The sequence below is a fragment of the Fonsecaea multimorphosa genome (assembly GCF_000836435.1).
Source record: "Fonsecaea multimorphosa CBS 102226 unplaced genomic scaffold supercont1.2, whole genome shotgun sequence".
NCBI lineage: Eukaryota > Fungi > Ascomycota > Eurotiomycetes > Chaetothyriales > Herpotrichiellaceae > Fonsecaea > Fonsecaea multimorphosa.
Genome location: NW_015971636.1, coordinates 1,706,496 through 1,722,051, shown reverse-complemented (window position 1 = coordinate 1,722,051; position 15,556 = coordinate 1,706,496). Strand labels below are relative to the sequence as shown.

The 15,556-nt window shown below is 53.2% G+C and overlaps 5 protein-coding genes across 5 annotated transcripts; 1 reads left to right on the top strand and 4 right to left on the bottom strand.

Annotated features, from left to right (window-relative positions):
* Positions 1-232: 232 nt before the first annotated feature.
* On the bottom strand, positions 233-1,992 carry Z520_01564 (uncharacterized protein; the record flags this gene model as incomplete). Its single annotated transcript, XM_016772080.1, has 2 exons — positions 233-1,838; positions 1,889-1,992. The coding sequence occupies 2 exons, from the start codon at positions 1,990-1,992 to the stop codon at positions 233-235; spliced, it is 1,710 nt and encodes a 569-aa protein (XP_016637219.1).
* A 2,910-nt stretch (positions 1,993-4,902) lies between these two features.
* Positions 4,903-6,035, top strand: Z520_01563 (uncharacterized protein; the record flags this gene model as incomplete). Its single annotated transcript, XM_016772079.1, has 3 exons — positions 4,903-5,166; positions 5,295-5,686; positions 5,828-6,035. 3 exons carry the CDS (start codon positions 4,903-4,905, stop codon positions 6,033-6,035), a joined length of 864 nt encoding a protein of 287 aa, XP_016637218.1.
* Positions 6,036-7,228: 1,193 nt separating this feature from the next.
* Z520_01562 (uncharacterized protein) lies at positions 7,229-8,629 on the bottom strand (the record flags this gene model as incomplete). The annotated part of the gene is made up of 4 exons (XM_016772078.1): positions 7,229-7,741; positions 7,795-8,189; positions 8,262-8,475; positions 8,567-8,629. The coding sequence occupies 4 exons, from the start codon at positions 8,627-8,629 to the stop codon at positions 7,229-7,231; spliced, it is 1,185 nt and encodes a 394-aa protein (XP_016637217.1).
* A 1,344-nt stretch (positions 8,630-9,973) lies between these two features.
* Z520_01561 (uncharacterized protein) lies at positions 9,974-11,734 on the bottom strand (the record flags this gene model as incomplete). Its single annotated transcript, XM_016772077.1, has 4 exons — positions 9,974-11,088; positions 11,144-11,236; positions 11,289-11,495; positions 11,548-11,734. 4 exons carry the CDS (start codon positions 11,732-11,734, stop codon positions 9,974-9,976), a joined length of 1,602 nt encoding a protein of 533 aa, XP_016637216.1.
* A 1,616-nt stretch (positions 11,735-13,350) lies between these two features.
* Positions 13,351-15,384, bottom strand: Z520_01560 (uncharacterized protein; the record flags this gene model as incomplete). Its single annotated transcript, XM_016772076.1, has 4 exons — positions 13,351-14,664; positions 14,722-15,071; positions 15,125-15,143; positions 15,205-15,384. The coding sequence occupies 4 exons, from the start codon at positions 15,382-15,384 to the stop codon at positions 13,351-13,353; spliced, it is 1,863 nt and encodes a 620-aa protein (XP_016637215.1).
* Positions 15,385-15,556: the final 172 nt, after the last annotated feature.

Below are 15,556 nucleotides of genomic sequence, written 5' to 3'. Positions count from 1 at the left end.
CTGGCAACGACTCTTCTTCTCCTGGACGGCTCCGAGGAGGTCTATTCTGTGATGGGAAGTTTCCCCAGGAATATCGAAATGTGAAATGGTGTGGAATATGCGGTATCATATCTCTGAGTTGAGTTAAAACAAGAGTGGTGACTTGCTGTTACACCTTATCACGATTGCTATTTCGACCTTTTAGATACATCAATCCCTGATATCAATGCGAAACTCTTCCAGGCTGGATTCCCTATGCACCATTCTGGATCGGAATGCTGTCGTGCGAACCCTTGGTCGGTGCTCCGTTGGTGTCGTTCCCGAATGCCGTAGCTTTGACACCGTTGGCCTGCTTAATAGCAGGATCCGAACTCATGCCGTTGTGTTCACCATTGAACTTCATGTTCTTAATACCATCATAGCCCTTGATTCCTGTCGATTTCTCTAGTCGCTGAGCGATGTCTTCACTGACTTCACGGAAGATGGCAATCTGCCTCTTCAGAATCTCTTTGTTCGGGCAGACCTCCATCTTGCCAGTCACATTGCTGATGAATCGTTCCCGCGCAGGCTCGTCCCAAACTTTCTCCCACAAGGCGCGTGGAGCGTTGAAGTCTTCAGGTCGGATTTGAGAGAGGAAGGTGATGGCATTACCTTGGAAGTGACCATGTGTCTTGTCGTAATCAACTGATCTCTCGCGGAACTGGATAGGATCAATGGAAGAAAGATAGTTCATCCTAGCGCCCTGGTTGTAGAATGCCATGGGACCATCGCGTTGGAAGTTTCCGTATTTGTAGGCTGTGCGAGCAGCATTGATGGGGAGTTGTTGATAATTAGCACCCACACGGTGGCGGTGGGTGTCTGGGTAGGAGAAGAGACGTGATTGCAAGACTGGGTCGGCGGAGGGTTCAATGCCGGGAGGCATATGAGAAGGGCTGAATGCCGCTTGCTCGACTTCGGCAAAGTAGTTGACGCAATTCTCGTTTAATGTGAATTCTCCCACCTTGCGCAAGGGGAATTGCTTCTGAGGCCATACGTGGGTCAAGTCAAAGACGTTGATGCCTTGCTTGGCCCAGACCTCTTCAGCTTCCTTGGGGGTCATGGTTTGGATCTCCACTGACCACTTGGGGTAATCACCACGCTGGATGGCCTCGTAGAGATCCTTCTGGGAGTGGTCTGGAGATTTGGTGGCGGACTCTTCCTGAGTTAGGAACTTGGTACCTTGCTGGGATTTCATATGAATCTGGCAATAGACCCAATCGCCGTTCTTCTTGACGAGCTTCAGAGAGTGCCCGGAGTAGCCGTGCATGAAGCGGAAGCCATCAGGAATGCCCCTGTCGCCCATGAGAATCATCACCTGATGAATTGACTCAGGGTTGTTTGATAGGTAGTCCCAGAACATGGTTGAGTCGTCGGCATGGGTCAAGTGTGTCGAGGGATGTCTCTTCTGTGTGTGGATGAAATGGGGGAATTTGGCGGGGTCCCTCAAGAAGAAGACGGGAGTGTTGTTGGCGACCAGGTCCCAATTCCCTTCCTCGGTTCTGAACTTGACGGCAAAGCCGCGAGGGTCTCGGGCACAGTCGTGAGAACCAGCCTCGCCACCGACGGTAGAGAATCGAACTGTGACCGGGCATCTCTTCCCCTTGGTGCTCCAGATATCGAGGCAAGTCAGGTCATCGGCGGGGTTGGTACATTCAAAAAAGCCATGGGCACCGCTTCCCTTTGCATGGACAACGCGTTCTGGGATGCGCTCTCGGTCGAAGTGGGAAATGAGATCGATCAGGTGGAAGTCCTGGAGGAGGAGGGGCCCACTCTCGCCTGCTCGTTGAGCTTCGTAGGGATGAGCCGTAGGTACCCCATTACTATGATCAAGTCAGTCAGTTGATCAGATGGCTTTTGTGAAATCACTGACCTGGTGGCGTAGATGGTTTGCTTGGAGTCCATCTGGCGGTCCTGCTCGTACGAGTTGAATTGGTGGGCGACATGAGCCGCAAAAGAAGTATCGTTTGTTGCCATGGTGGATCTGAGGGTCTGAATAGGAGCTTGAATGATCCTCTGAACTGTTTCCATCAAGAAACTGCAGGATTAGACAGGGGGTTCTGTCTTATATATCTGGAGCGACACAGTCAGAGGGGAAATGGAAGGCGGCATGGCTACAAGTACTTCTTGTGAGGAGGCAATCGACTGATCGGCCTTGAACGGAGTACATTGGAACAGCTTTGATAGGACACAGACTCTGGGATGGTGGAGGTCGTGGACACTAAAGCGAAGCAATCGAGCGAATGAGGCAATCCAGAGGCCATCAAGGGTGCGCGTTCGTGTCTCGTTATCCATGAAACTGATGACGTCTACGAAAAGCGAAAACCCTGAGGGTCACGGTGCCTGAGGGGCAACTGCGCCGATATCATAGCATATTTCTCCTCTCAGTTTAGCTGCAGCCATCGTTGGCATTCACACGTCCCTTGTTCTTCGATGATCTGCTCAGCTCTCCCTTTCGCACGACTTCTTCTCTTCGCGTCAAGATCTGTTATCGCCACCTCAGATGGAGAATCGAGAATTCTCAGTGTCGTCGATCAATGGCGACACGGCCAGCTCCTCACCTCATCCCTGGGCTTAGCTCTCCTCGCTCTCTCCACACTGACCATGCATGCTGAACATCCCCGCAAAACAAGCAGTAGTCATCTCTCCCGTCGATATCCGACTGCCAGTCACAGTCTCACGGATTCTCGACCCCGAAAAGCCTCTTCGCCCATTGGCGGAATGACCACAGTTTCAATAGAAAGAATATGTCAATGTGAACAAATGAGGCAGCTCGCAGCGACACTTGACTTCAACAGGCTGCTACGCGCGAGCATTGCATTTCCATTTGTCTTGGATTTTGATTCTTGCTCGCGCGTTTCTGGAAGTCGAGACCTTCCCAAAATCTTGCGCTTGGTTCTGAATAATCAACCACATTCCGCCGGCTGCAGATGAAGTGTGCAATCGAGTTGTCCGGCTTGTGCTTAGATTGAGGACAACCGTACCGAGCAGAGGCTAGTGGTTGGTGGTCTCTGCTGACATGTTTGGCGACAAGCAGCCATGTACCTCGAACATGGGAGGCACCAGTCTTCACACATGATGCTGCAGTGATTCACGCCCAAAAAGGGAGGACCATGGGACTGTTAAGGACATGGTGAAAAGCAGGCTGTGATAGGGTGTATGAAGAGAAGTCGAAATCTGTGGCATACAGTTCCTCTAATTTTTATACGCTGCGAACTGGTAGGAACTGGTGACCCAAGGAAAACGGGCTGGGCCAAATACCTCGAAATGGGATTTAGATGAGACGTGCTGCAAGAGGAGAGTGAGTCGAGTCAACAGGTTCACGAATAGTAAAAGTACATAGCTATACAGTGATTGATTAGTATTACCCTGCCCAAGAAGAGCCCATCAGTCAAAGACGGAAGGTCGACTCTCCCAAATCTGGCCATCCTTTTCAAACTTGAAGCCACGACCATCCACGTGTTGCACATCAGCCTCAATTCACCAAGTCGGCATCCATCTCCTCAGTACTTTTGCCCAGTTGATTTCTCCTAGTGGTGCCTTGGGTAATATCCCAGAGCAAGCTTCCTCTGCACCACCCTGACCCGATCGTCCAATGTCCAGACCCAGCACCCGGCACGTTACCTGCGAAACCGTCTGAAAATGCTCTTCACTCGCGACAATGCCTCGAACACTCTTGTGCAGAATATTTGACAGATCCCATCATATCCACGCCGTGGAGCTTATGTCACATAGCTGTTGCAGCCTCTCGAAATTGCCGGAATCCGAAAGGTAGTGCCTTGACAAACTCACAGTGCTATTGGAAAAGCAACCGTGGACTGCTTACCATTTACTTCCTCGGGGTCAGACCATGAACTGAAAGAGGCCGAGGAGACCACGCATCCCGAGACTCATCCGCACCTCGTGTTGGCAGTACATGCAGTAAAGTACTTTGACCAACCAAAGAGCAAGGGCGTTGAGATACAAGACAGTTTTCAGCACAACCTCGCAGAACCTATCCGACACGGATTCTTCCAGACATGAGACGATCGTGCGACCTTGCGCCCTCCTGCTGATAAATCGATTCGCACGCGGCGGAAATATGTTCAAGTTCTGACCCGGACGATGTTATCAATGCTTACCTAGATACTCCTGGCAGTGGTCAGAGGACTCCTCTAGATTGCCGTATTTCACCTCCGACCACGCGACCCACGAGGCAGTGAGACGTTCATGATTGACTCTTCCGTTGCGGAAACGAAGAGGCTAAACGTCTGCTGGGACGAAGCAGATGTCGTCGTTGAAAGTCGGATGCGAGGACGAACACTTGCAGATTGTGCCTGAGAGCGGAACAAGGCTCGGATCCGAGCAGAAACCACCACGGGGGGAAGACACTGACTCCGTATAAAGAGGCCCTGCAGGGTTGGCACGGCCAAACACGGCATTCTTCCACCGGCCATCTTCCCACAATCCACCTTTGGCTCTGTCCGCCCCAAACTCCCCACCCATTCTCGACCGTTGTCGGCACTTGGACAAGGCACGGTCAACCACAGGCTCTCCGTGGGGGGATTTCCTGAGGGGGGGTCGATCGCTCCGAAAACGTGCCGACGAACCACAACTAGGACATTTGTTTGGATTGAGGGGACGACGTGCCCTTTCCAAAAAGCCGTGGGGCTCTTGATCACCGTCCATGTGGTGGTTGTGAGAAAGAAAGTTGCGCAATTGAATCTTTTCTCACTCCTTTCGGTTTTTAATTCTTCCTTGAGCTGGTTATTCTGATCTTTTCAAGACTACATACAGCAGTCTGCTCTAAAAGCTTTCTTTTTTCTGTGCTCTTCTTGGATTGGGAATATACCTTAGCATTCTACAAATCGTCCTCAAACAACAAAAGAATACTTTCAGTCTAGCAAAATGGGAAAAGCAACACACATCATCCGCTTCGTCGCGAGCGAGGACAACCGCATCCACTTGGGCCAGTTGGTCGATACCTCTCGGGACATTGGCTTGGACAGTGTCGAGGGCAAGGAGATCAAGGCCTATTTGATTAACGGCTCGATATTCGCGCCCGAGGTCACAGAGCATGTCTACACGGTCAAGCAGCTGCTGAGCCCCGTGTCGATGGAGGATTGCAACTACATTCGGTGTCTGGGGTTGAACTATATGGATCATGCGAAGGTCAGTCAACCATTTCCCTCCCTAAGCACAATATGCTTCATCCGCCTGCTCTGCTCTCCCCCATCTCTCCCTGGCCAATGAAACGCCTATATCGCCAGTCGATATTAACAAATGTGATGGGGGTATAGGAAGCAAACATGGCCCTCCCCAAGGCCCCCATCCTCTTCACCAAACCGCGCACCGCCCTGGCCGACCCCTACCCTGCTGTGATCCCAGTCCCCAAAGCCGCGCAGGACGGCACCTCGGACTACGAGGCCGAGCTGTGCGTCGTGATCGGCAAGACCGGTCGCGACATCCCCGAGGACAAGGCCCTGGATTATGTCCTGGGGTATACATGCAGCAACGACGTCTCGGCGCGGACGATGCAGATGCTGACCACGCAGTGGTCGTTCTCCAAAGGGCTTGATGGCAGCTGTCCGCTGGGTCCCGTACTGGTGACCAAGGACGCGATTGCCGATCCGCAGAACTTGAAGATCAAAGCGATATACAACGGGCAGGTCGTGCAGGATGGGAACACCAAGTATGTCTCCAAATATCCCCTCCCCACCATTCCTCCGGGATCTCCCCCTTCCCATACTTTATAGTCCCTCTTTACACACCCACCATCCCTCACACCGTTTCCCCCAGTTATCCCTAAAACACCTTGTTAATAACGTCAAAGGGACATGATCTTCCCCATCGCCAAGCAAATCAGCTACCTCTCGCAAGGCACGACGCTCGAGGCCGGCACCATCTTCCTGACCGGCACGCCCGCGGGCATCGGCTTCTTCCGCAACCCGCGCATCGTCCTGGAACACGGCGGCGACATTCGGATCGAGATCGAGAAGATCGGCACCCTGGTCAACAAGGTGCGCTACGAGGAGTGGTAGACCAACACGGAAGCTGCTGCTGGGACCCCTGGCCGTCTGTACGTGTATGCATGGATAGGGACATTTAACAGCGCAAGCAATAAGCTAGTCAGTGCGTTGCGCATATATCTATTCAGCCATGTGTGCTCTCTTGTCAGGAAGCGACTGCGCAAACGAAACGGACAGGAGACGGAGAGTGTCGCTGGACCAGACACATCCATCCACGCGGTGTACGAGTCTCCAGTCATTGTCCTTCGCCAGCCAGGAAAAATATTTATATATACACACGCACTTTCCCTTAGCCCCTTGGTTAGGGGGAGTCGAATATTTTTCAGTCTCAAGAAAGCAGCACAAACATCTCCCGCCAAATTATCAAAATTCCTTCCCGGGGGCTTTTTTTTTGTTTCGAAAAAACACATGTTCATCACCCCATGGCACATTTTGAGTGAGTGAGTGAGTGACTCGAGCTAGCGTAGCGGAGCAAAGTCCCATTTGATGGGATATGGCTTCAAGCTTCATACTTCGTTTGACATTCCATGATTGAATCCCCATCTCGGACTTTCCTCCGCCGTCCGTCTGCCAAAGCGAGGTGCAGGTGGCCGACGCTCAAGGAATTGACACCTACCTATGTACCTAGGTATGTACCCTACCTAGGTGGGTAGGTCACCTATGAAAAAAAAGGTTTCTATCTCGAGCAAGGCACGGGGATTGGTTTCAGGAGCGAGGGGGGAGAAAGGCAGAAAGGATGTTTATATCGTTGATTGTTTCACTTTGTTTCATTCGCCTTCGGCATATCGCTACCTACCTAGGTTTCATAACACAGCACAGCACAGCACAGCACAGCACAGCACAGCACAGCACAGCACAGCACAGCACAGCACAGCACAGCACAGCATCGCACAGCATCGCATCGCATCGCATCCGCGGCGTAGCTACCTAATATCACGTTTTGGCCCAAAGCCATTCCGTAGCCATTCAGTCGCACTCCATCTCCATAAGACGTACCTCCATCTCTAGCCAACGCACAACACTTCTGTCGTAAGATACTCAGGGACTTATTCCCTGGTCTTGACATAAACAAGCACGAGCCGTCGTGACACTCTTGCCCTTCCTTCCTTCATCCTGCTGTTTCGTCCCGTCCAAAAGCCATGGGTCTTCATCAGAACTGGAAATATCTCCCAGTCACCTCATATTCCCCTCCAGGGAGGCACAGTCTACTCCAAGAACGTCTGCGGCACCTCGGGACCCCAAACCGCCAGACCCTCGTGCTCTGCGGGTCCATACCCAACCGGTGTGTCCTCATTAACGAGGTCTCCATCGGCGTAATGCTCGACCATGAACCCCGACACGTCCCACCAGTAGTCAAAGATCTGTGAGCCGAGAATATGTCGCCCGACACCCCAGACGGGTTCGTACTTCTTCTCTGCGAGCCATTGGTGACCCAGGAGCTGAGTGTCAAAGTCGTGCACCTCGTACGAGGAGTGGTGCACGTGTTTGTCCTTGCCGGGGACGGTGGTGGTCATGAAGAAGGTGTGATGGTCGACGCATTTCTGGCCGCGGTCGATGGAGGCGAAGAGGCCGACTTCCTTGCGTGCCGGCTTGCCGGTGGCGGGGTCAATGGAGTCTTGGGGCACGTAGAGAATGTCGCTTGGGTAGAGGTTGAAGTGGCGTGTGTACCAGTCCATCGTCTCCGGGAAGTTGTCAACGTTGATGCCAAAATGGCCCAGCTGGTAGAAAGAAACGTCAACGCCATGCTTGGGGACTAAACGGTGCTGCTTACCTTGTGGACAGCGGCTGGTCCAGGCTCAAATCTCTGGAAAGCCTTGGCTCTGGGCTTATCCGTCTCGTCGTTCACAAGTAACTTGCCAGGCTTCTGCCTCTCCTCCTTGACCTCTGCCTGTCCATAGATGAAATTCACATTGAATCCCTCTGGATCTGCGATGGTGACGATATACCCGCCTCCAGGGGCGTCAGTCATCTCTTCGATACCGTTCGTCAGGACCGTGGCGCCGGGGAGTTTGGTCACTTTCTCGAGTTCTTCTTTGGACTCGACTTCGAAAGCACCACCCAGGAACTTCTTGGGACCCTGGCGGGCGTAGTAGACGTATTGGTCGGGGCCATAGCCACGGAACCAACGCTCATTCTCGCCTTTCTTGACCACATGCATGCCAAAGTCTGCAGCGGGGAGCGTCAGTAAACCGGTCACAACAAAAGTTTCGAGGGGAGCAGGGTGACATCTCTACTAACCTCTCAAAAACGTCGTGATCTTGTTCAGGTCGGGATGCTGATAGCGCATGTGGCTCAATTTGGTGATTCTGACCTGCTTGGAGAGGTCGATGCCGCGCTTCTTCTGCCACTCGCGCTTGCTCTCCGAGTCTGGGCCTTGGGCGTCGACATCGCGAACAGAGGCACCACGGTTGGGGCTCGGTCCGCGGGAGACGGCGCCGTTGGTAGATGTTTGCTGTAAGGGACACAAGCAGAGGTCAGAAGTTGTTAAGCGTGGGAAAAAGAAGCCACATAGGATGATGATCCGTAGTGATGCTTTCCCTTACCTTTTCACCGTTCTTCAACGCCACCTCGGTGATGTTATGCTTCAGCTCGTCGAGTTTGTTCATTGTGTCTTGCTGGGTGTCTTGAGGTGGGAACAGTTGGGGTTTGTCTTGAGCTGAACCCTTTGCTGTGGCTCGCTGCTGCTTGGTGGAGGTGATGTGATTTGTTGTCGGTCAAGTTGAAAAGGTATGTGTTTGCTCAAGTGGCTTTGCTATTTAAGTTGGCGGTCGATGTCGTCAACAGGGGGAAGGCACGAACAAGCCTGCAGTTGTCGCGCCGCCGAGTGGAGAAAGTAAAGACGCGAGAATTGGCTGGATACAAAGGCTTCAAGTTTCAATAAAGGTACTACAAGAGGCACTGGAGGGTATATATGTGCAACACAATTTCTTGTAGGACAAAAGAAGAGTTGTTTGAAAGAGCTGACGCTGAAGTCGTTATGAAGCCACTTAAAACAAGTTTGAACACGACGACACAAACAAAGCCATTTTAACAAAATTACCCCACAGCGTCCGCGAAGATAGTCCGCACGGTATGTAAGAGACGAAACCCAACCGGGGGTCCAGGCCATCCATTCGAGCCTAGAGTCCACGAGAGAAAGCTCACAAGATTCTCGGGGTCTGATGAGCCCCATCGAGGAGGGTCATCACGGAGCCCCAATCGAGTATATCCAGAGGGTCATCCCAGGAGCCCAATGGAGCATATACAGAGCGAGCCACCCCCGAGCTGCCATGGTGTGTGGCACATGTTTGTACGAAATTCACCGTCCAAGGCCGTCCCCGCAATCCGTCATCATCCAGTAGCTATATCACCGCCATCGCGTTCGTCATCGGGGGCTTTTCCCCACGGGATTTTCAGGGCTGGCCAGCTGAAGCAAAGTCGGCGGTGGCTGGTAGATCGTGAAGAATGAAGAACAATGGTATCTGTCAGCAGCTGCGGTTTTGATTCCGTTGCGTCAAAAAGATCTGGTCGACGGCGAAGATCGAGGACCAAGAACTAAGAGTGAAAAATGAGCCCCACGATCTGCCGAAATTGTAGCGACGGCATCAATGGTCAATGTGGGGTCGCTCGCTTCAAGTTCTTGGAGGGTTGGTGGGACATCACGACTGACGAGAAGTCATGGAGGGGCGGGCTGCCTCAGTCTGACAGGCATCTTGATGAGCCTATATCCTGGTGAGGCTTGTGAGGGTAGATCCTATTTTGCACTGGTCGATTGACGAATTCATGGAGGATAGCCAAGGTCGTGAGAGAATTGACTCCAACCTGATACTGCAGCCTTGCATCGCACACCAATACTTTTTCATACGAGTGTCATATATATTGCAGACATTATACATTAACCTCATGCTCCGTCTTGCCTCCACGTCCACATCCACATCAGCTCACTGCTGCCTCTCTTTCCGCTGACACGGTCAGTAGCTCGTGCTCTGCAGGGTGGTGAACGGCGAAACAGTCCCCAGGGTCGGAATGCGGCCCAGCAAGAACTCAAGCATTCTGTAAGCCGCAGACGGTGCATATTGTGGGATCATATGTCCAGAAAGTTCAACCGTGGCCAGGGTCAAGCCTCGTTCGGTATGCCACTTGCCCATGAAGCCCGAACCTGCAGTCGAGCCCAGTTCGAAGTCGTACTCGGTGTAGTATGGGACGTACATGTCACCAAAGTGTGATGGTGGAGCCGAGAACCCTTGAGCTCCGTTCCAGGTCATGTTCTGGATGGCGAGCAGAGTCCCGTTGTACAGCAGGATCATGTCGAGAATGCCGTGCCCGATGATGACCCGGTCGGCGCTTTCAATCACCCCAGGCAGGACGCTCAAAGCAGACGGTGGCGAGTTATCCGTACCGTTGACAAACACGTTCACGTCGGTGCATTCTAGCCACTCTTGCTGAGGAGCGTGGATGGCCTTCTGCACGTCACTGCGGTTGAAGTAAACCGTGGCTCCCTGAGGCACGTAGTCGAAAGAACCGGGGAAACCAAGCACGTCCCACAACAGTGGACATGTTGTCGCCACTTGGTAGATGTCGAAACACGGGTTGATGGCGGATGCAGCGAAGAAGACCGCATCGAAGGTATCGCACGAGTCATCGCTGAGATCGGCATTTGGCGGAGTCGGCAAGGGTCCCTTGGGAGGAAACACGAGATTCTCATTCATGAATGCAGTATATCCGCAAGCATCGGACATGTTATGCAGTTGCTGGACGAAACTGGCATTGAGGTCGAGGAGCGGAAGCCAGTAGTCGACAAACGAGGTCACCGGAATGTGTTCTTGCACAACATCATAGCTCAAGCTCGGGTCGTAGATCATGATCGAGCTAATGTTGTAGTACTCGGTGTCGTTCTTGCTGAACATGGCGTCGGCAATGTACGGGACGTAGTAGCCCGCGTAGGACTCGCCTGCGATGTAGACGGTGTAGCCTTGCATCGAGAACAGCTCGACAAAGTTCTTGAAGAAGCCGAGGAACTGCGCAGCCACGTCTTTCTCGGACGTTGCCGTCGGAGTGCCTTGGGTGAAGCCAGTGCCAACAGGTTCTACACCCAGAATTAGCTCGGCGCCCTAACGTCGATCGCCATTTGTGAAACTCACGTTCAACCCAAACCACGTTTGTCAGATTTGTCCACGACCATTGGTTGCGCACCGGTTTGAAGGTGCCATATTGCCAGAGGAAAGGCCCGTTCTCTACCAACACCTGTCAAAACAAGACTTGGGCCGAAATCCCAATTCCACCAACCTTGCAGGAAGCCTTCCAAAGAGCTGCACCCGGGACCTCCATTCAGCCAAATCAAGATCTCATTCGTCGCATTCGGATTCGCCGAAGGGAAGAACCAGAAGTAAAGCTCCGAAGCATTCTTTTCACTCGAGATGGGCAAAAGGCCAGCATACGATTCGCCCACGTCGAAATCCACGTCAGGAATCCCGGTGCCATTGACCGCATATTCTGTACAACGGTCAGCCACGATCCCACTCCCGCTTGAGCTGAGGAAGCGCACTTTTAGTCGCGTTATTCAAGAACTTGTGCGGTGCGGCTCGTTTCTCGAGCTCCGGCACAACAGGATTTGCGTGAGGCGCGGGGGCTCTCTTGAGCTGTGGGAGCTTCTTGCCCACATGCTGGGGGCTTCTGCGCGCGGAAGCGAGAGAAACCAGGCCCAAGGCCAAAGCAATGATGGAGAACTTCATGATTACCTGCAGGGGAACAGAGTGAATAGCGCACAGGAAGCTGCGCAAGAGCACCAGGAGGGGGCCCGACACAAATAAAGGAAAATCGCGAACGCCCTCAGAGGAGTCAGGACATTCCCCTCCATCCAAGCTGGGGAGATTCTCGCTTGACGTCGCACCATGATGAAAGCTTCACCTGGTGATCCTAGGTGTTCTGTCTCCACCCGATGGCAGCATCCATGCCATGCTAAGGTGATACAGCATGATGATTGAACGGATAACAAGATCATGCAGCTTCCCGAGTCTCCAGGCGACGGCCAAAGCCGAAGTCAGGTAGTGAGCCATTGATTGCTGGGAAGAGGCGTGCGGGAAGCGACATTGCAACGCTGATTGACAAAGCGCCTGTGCAGAAGCAGCAGTCAAGGACCCGGTCTATGACGCGTGGGGAGGCAAGGTACATGGGAGAGCGGCGAGGATGTGGGGAGTAGGAAGCGGACGGCTAGAGACGATCTCGCGGAAGGATTTGGTCTTCGCAATAGATGATTCGTCCAGAGCGTGATCGTGTGCCTGCGTAGAAGAAGATAACGGATTCCCCTGTTCCCAGCATGTAACCTACCCATCCAGTACTTCCCCACCAGAGCTTTCGAGAAAGCCTCGGTCAGCGAGCATTGTTCTATAGAGGGCAGTTGATTCGACGGCGGCCAAGATTTGGATCCATCAGACAAAAGCACTCGGACGAGTACGCAGGGGAAATCAGACGGATAACGAACGCAATTGCAATGAGATGAATCGAGTATCGAATCAATCAAAGATCACCAGAGATGAGGCAGAGGTCCAATGGGCAATTTAGCGACGAGATGCGCAATGATTTGGAAGGCGGCCAGTGAAAGTGGAGGAGGAGCAGAAGCAACGGGAGGGCGCCTCTGATAGCGGCAAACCAACGGCAGTCAGGCGACAGCAGCCAACTGCTTGGCCTGGTTAGTGGCCTGAGCGGCCCCGGTGGCCAACGCTTAGCTTGACTTAGGCGAGGCTTATGGCTACCTAGGTACCTAGGCACCCACTAGGTACCTAAGCGCCTAGGTAGTTAAAGCTCTCAGCGTTGCTTCGAGGCTTCCAGAAAAGCTTGTTCCTCCAAATGTGGCAGATCATCGCCCCCCGCCATCTCCCGTGCCACCCTCATTCCCCAGTGTCACCTTTCCAACTCCTTCTTCGAGGACAGTAACCTCATGAGGCAGGTCGAAGGTGTTCGATAGCTGCTGAGATAGCAAATCTGCCGGGACTGCCATTCAGAAACGAGTGGTTTGGTGCACTTTCCATTCACGTAAACAGCCACTTCCTCCAGCCTCTGGTAGTCTCGAGGATTTCGGAGCAGATGCTCAGGATGGTCAACAGTGTTATGCAAAGCTCGTATTCGGGAGGCCTACAAACGCCTCCCATGCGCGGTGGCGCAAGAAAGGCTCAAGCCTAACTAGCCGACTAGGTAATTCTTGTAGGCACGATCGTCCCTGATCCCCTGGCTGGCTGCTCGGTAAACCCCCAAGGCTGACCTTGTGGCTGGCTGAACAGCACACCACCAACGCAGGCACTGGGAGGTAAATAGGTCCTGAGCCGTGCTCGCACCTCTTCAATCTCATCTTCTATCCTGGCAAAGCACATCCATCACCTCTCATGTCACTTCCACCGCTGTACACCATGATGCCAGTGTCCTCGTCAACATGTCTCCGAATAATCTGTCCTCGTCCAAACCTTGCTCGGCTGAATCCCTGAAGAACCTGGACGTCGTGCCCCATCTGCTTCAACGACTTGACCACCACCTCATCGATGCCTTCTTCCACATACACAGGTCCAGCGCCGGGTTCGCCTTCCTTGGGCGTTTGCGCGCCAATGCATATTCTTGGGGCGTCCAGAGCTTGTTGCGGGTTCATACCAAAGACCTCCATGTTGAGCAGCACTTGAACGTGACCCTGCGGCTGCATGAAACCGCCCATCACTCCGTATACCGAGTGTAATTCTCGCTCTCCTTCTTCTCCGTGGGTGATCATTCCAGGGATGATGGTGTGGTAAGGTCTCTTCGCTCCCTCGTAGATGTTTGGATGGTTTGATGGTCCCAGCTCGAAGTTGGACCCTCGGTTTTGGAGGGTGAACCCGCAGCCCTGAGGGATGATGGAAGATCCAAACCCTTCGTAGTTGGAATTGATGAAGCTCATGCCGTTGCCCTCCTTGTCGGCCACGGCGAAGTATACCGTGTCGCTGTGATTCTGGGCTGGGCTGGGTCCCGGCTGTCCATTGCTGTAAACGCTTGCCTTGTCTTTGTTGAACAGCTTGGCCCGTTCCGCCAGGTATGGCCGCGAGATCATGTCTGCTGGCTTGACCGGCATGAAGTCTGGATCCGTCACCCACCAGCTCGCGTCAGCAAATGCTATCCGAAGTGCCTCGATCACGGCATGCAAGTGTGCAGCACTGTTGTGGTCCTCCTGGGCGAACGTGGGGATCTGCCTCGTCCGTTCAAGCTCTTCCAGGATGCCGAGAGCCATGAGAGCAACTATGCCCTGCCCATTGGGCGGATGCTCCCACAACTCGACAAAGTGGTCATCTGGCGATCCATTCGTCACGCGTTGAATTCCCATCTTCTTCACATTCTGAGCGTTAAATCTCAACGAGATAGGTTCCGGCTCGTCGGCACCCCGGTTCATATGGTCCTCCAGGTCCGACAGTTCCATATGCCCACCTGTCATTTTCAGGACGTCGACAATGGCTTGAGCGATCCTCCCACTGTAAAACCCTTTCTTCCCCTCCGCCGCCAATGTCCTGAACGTCTTTGCCAAGTTGGGATTCTTCATGATCTCGCCAGCCCGAGGAGCCCGAACGAAATCTTCCGAGTGTTTGTCTCTTTTGAGCATTTCGCGGTAATTGGGTGAAGCTTCCCTAAGGTCCTTTTCACCTTCGTGCCACTGCGGACGTATCAGAGCTGCCTTACACAGGACGCTGGAGTTTAGAAAGCAACTTACCCACATTGCAGAAAGCTCGCTGACGGGAAACCCGTTCTCCCCCAACTCAATTGCCGGCGTCAAGATCTGCTCCAAGCTCAATTTCCCGCTCCCAAACTTCTCAATGGTATCGACCCACCCCGCAGGTGCGCCAGGAACCGTGACTGACAGCGGACTCAGGACTGGAATCTTGCCACTCTGAGACGAAGACAGGCCCAAATCTTTTCTCACTTGTTCCAGAGTGGTGTTCTTCGGGCTGCGACCCGAGCCATTGAGAGCATGGACCTTTTTTGTCTTTGCATCGAAGAAGAGACAGAACATGTCTCCCCCAATACCGGTCGAGGTGGGCTCGGTCATGTTTAACGCAGCAGCTGGTGGGCCGTCAGAGGGGATCTGGGAAGAACAGCAGAGGTTCTCGACATACCAACTGCGACAGCAGCATCCTGAAGGTCTTGTCAGCTCTACTAACCATTGACTCTCTTTCCCTTGTGCAAGTTCACTTACAGCAGCATTCCCTCCCATCTTCAAGATCCTTTGCCCTGCCTCCGCAGCCAAAGGTTGTGTGCATGCGACCATGCCCTGCGTGCTGTGAACCACGCTCCTTCTGCTCGGGAACTTCATGAACATTGAAGTGTTGCCGGGGAAGACGGCCTCCGCCTTCATATCTTTGCCCGTTGAACCCATCGCTGTAAATCGCCCGGGGATGTAGGAGGGACAGAGACGGTGATGCGAAGGCTTTGACTGGACGAGGGAGCCGCGAGGTTGACGGCAGATGGTCCTGCAGAACTGCAATGTGAAAAGGCCAGTGTGAAATGAAAGAGCAATGGGGAAAATGTAATATACTTGACCTTCCTGG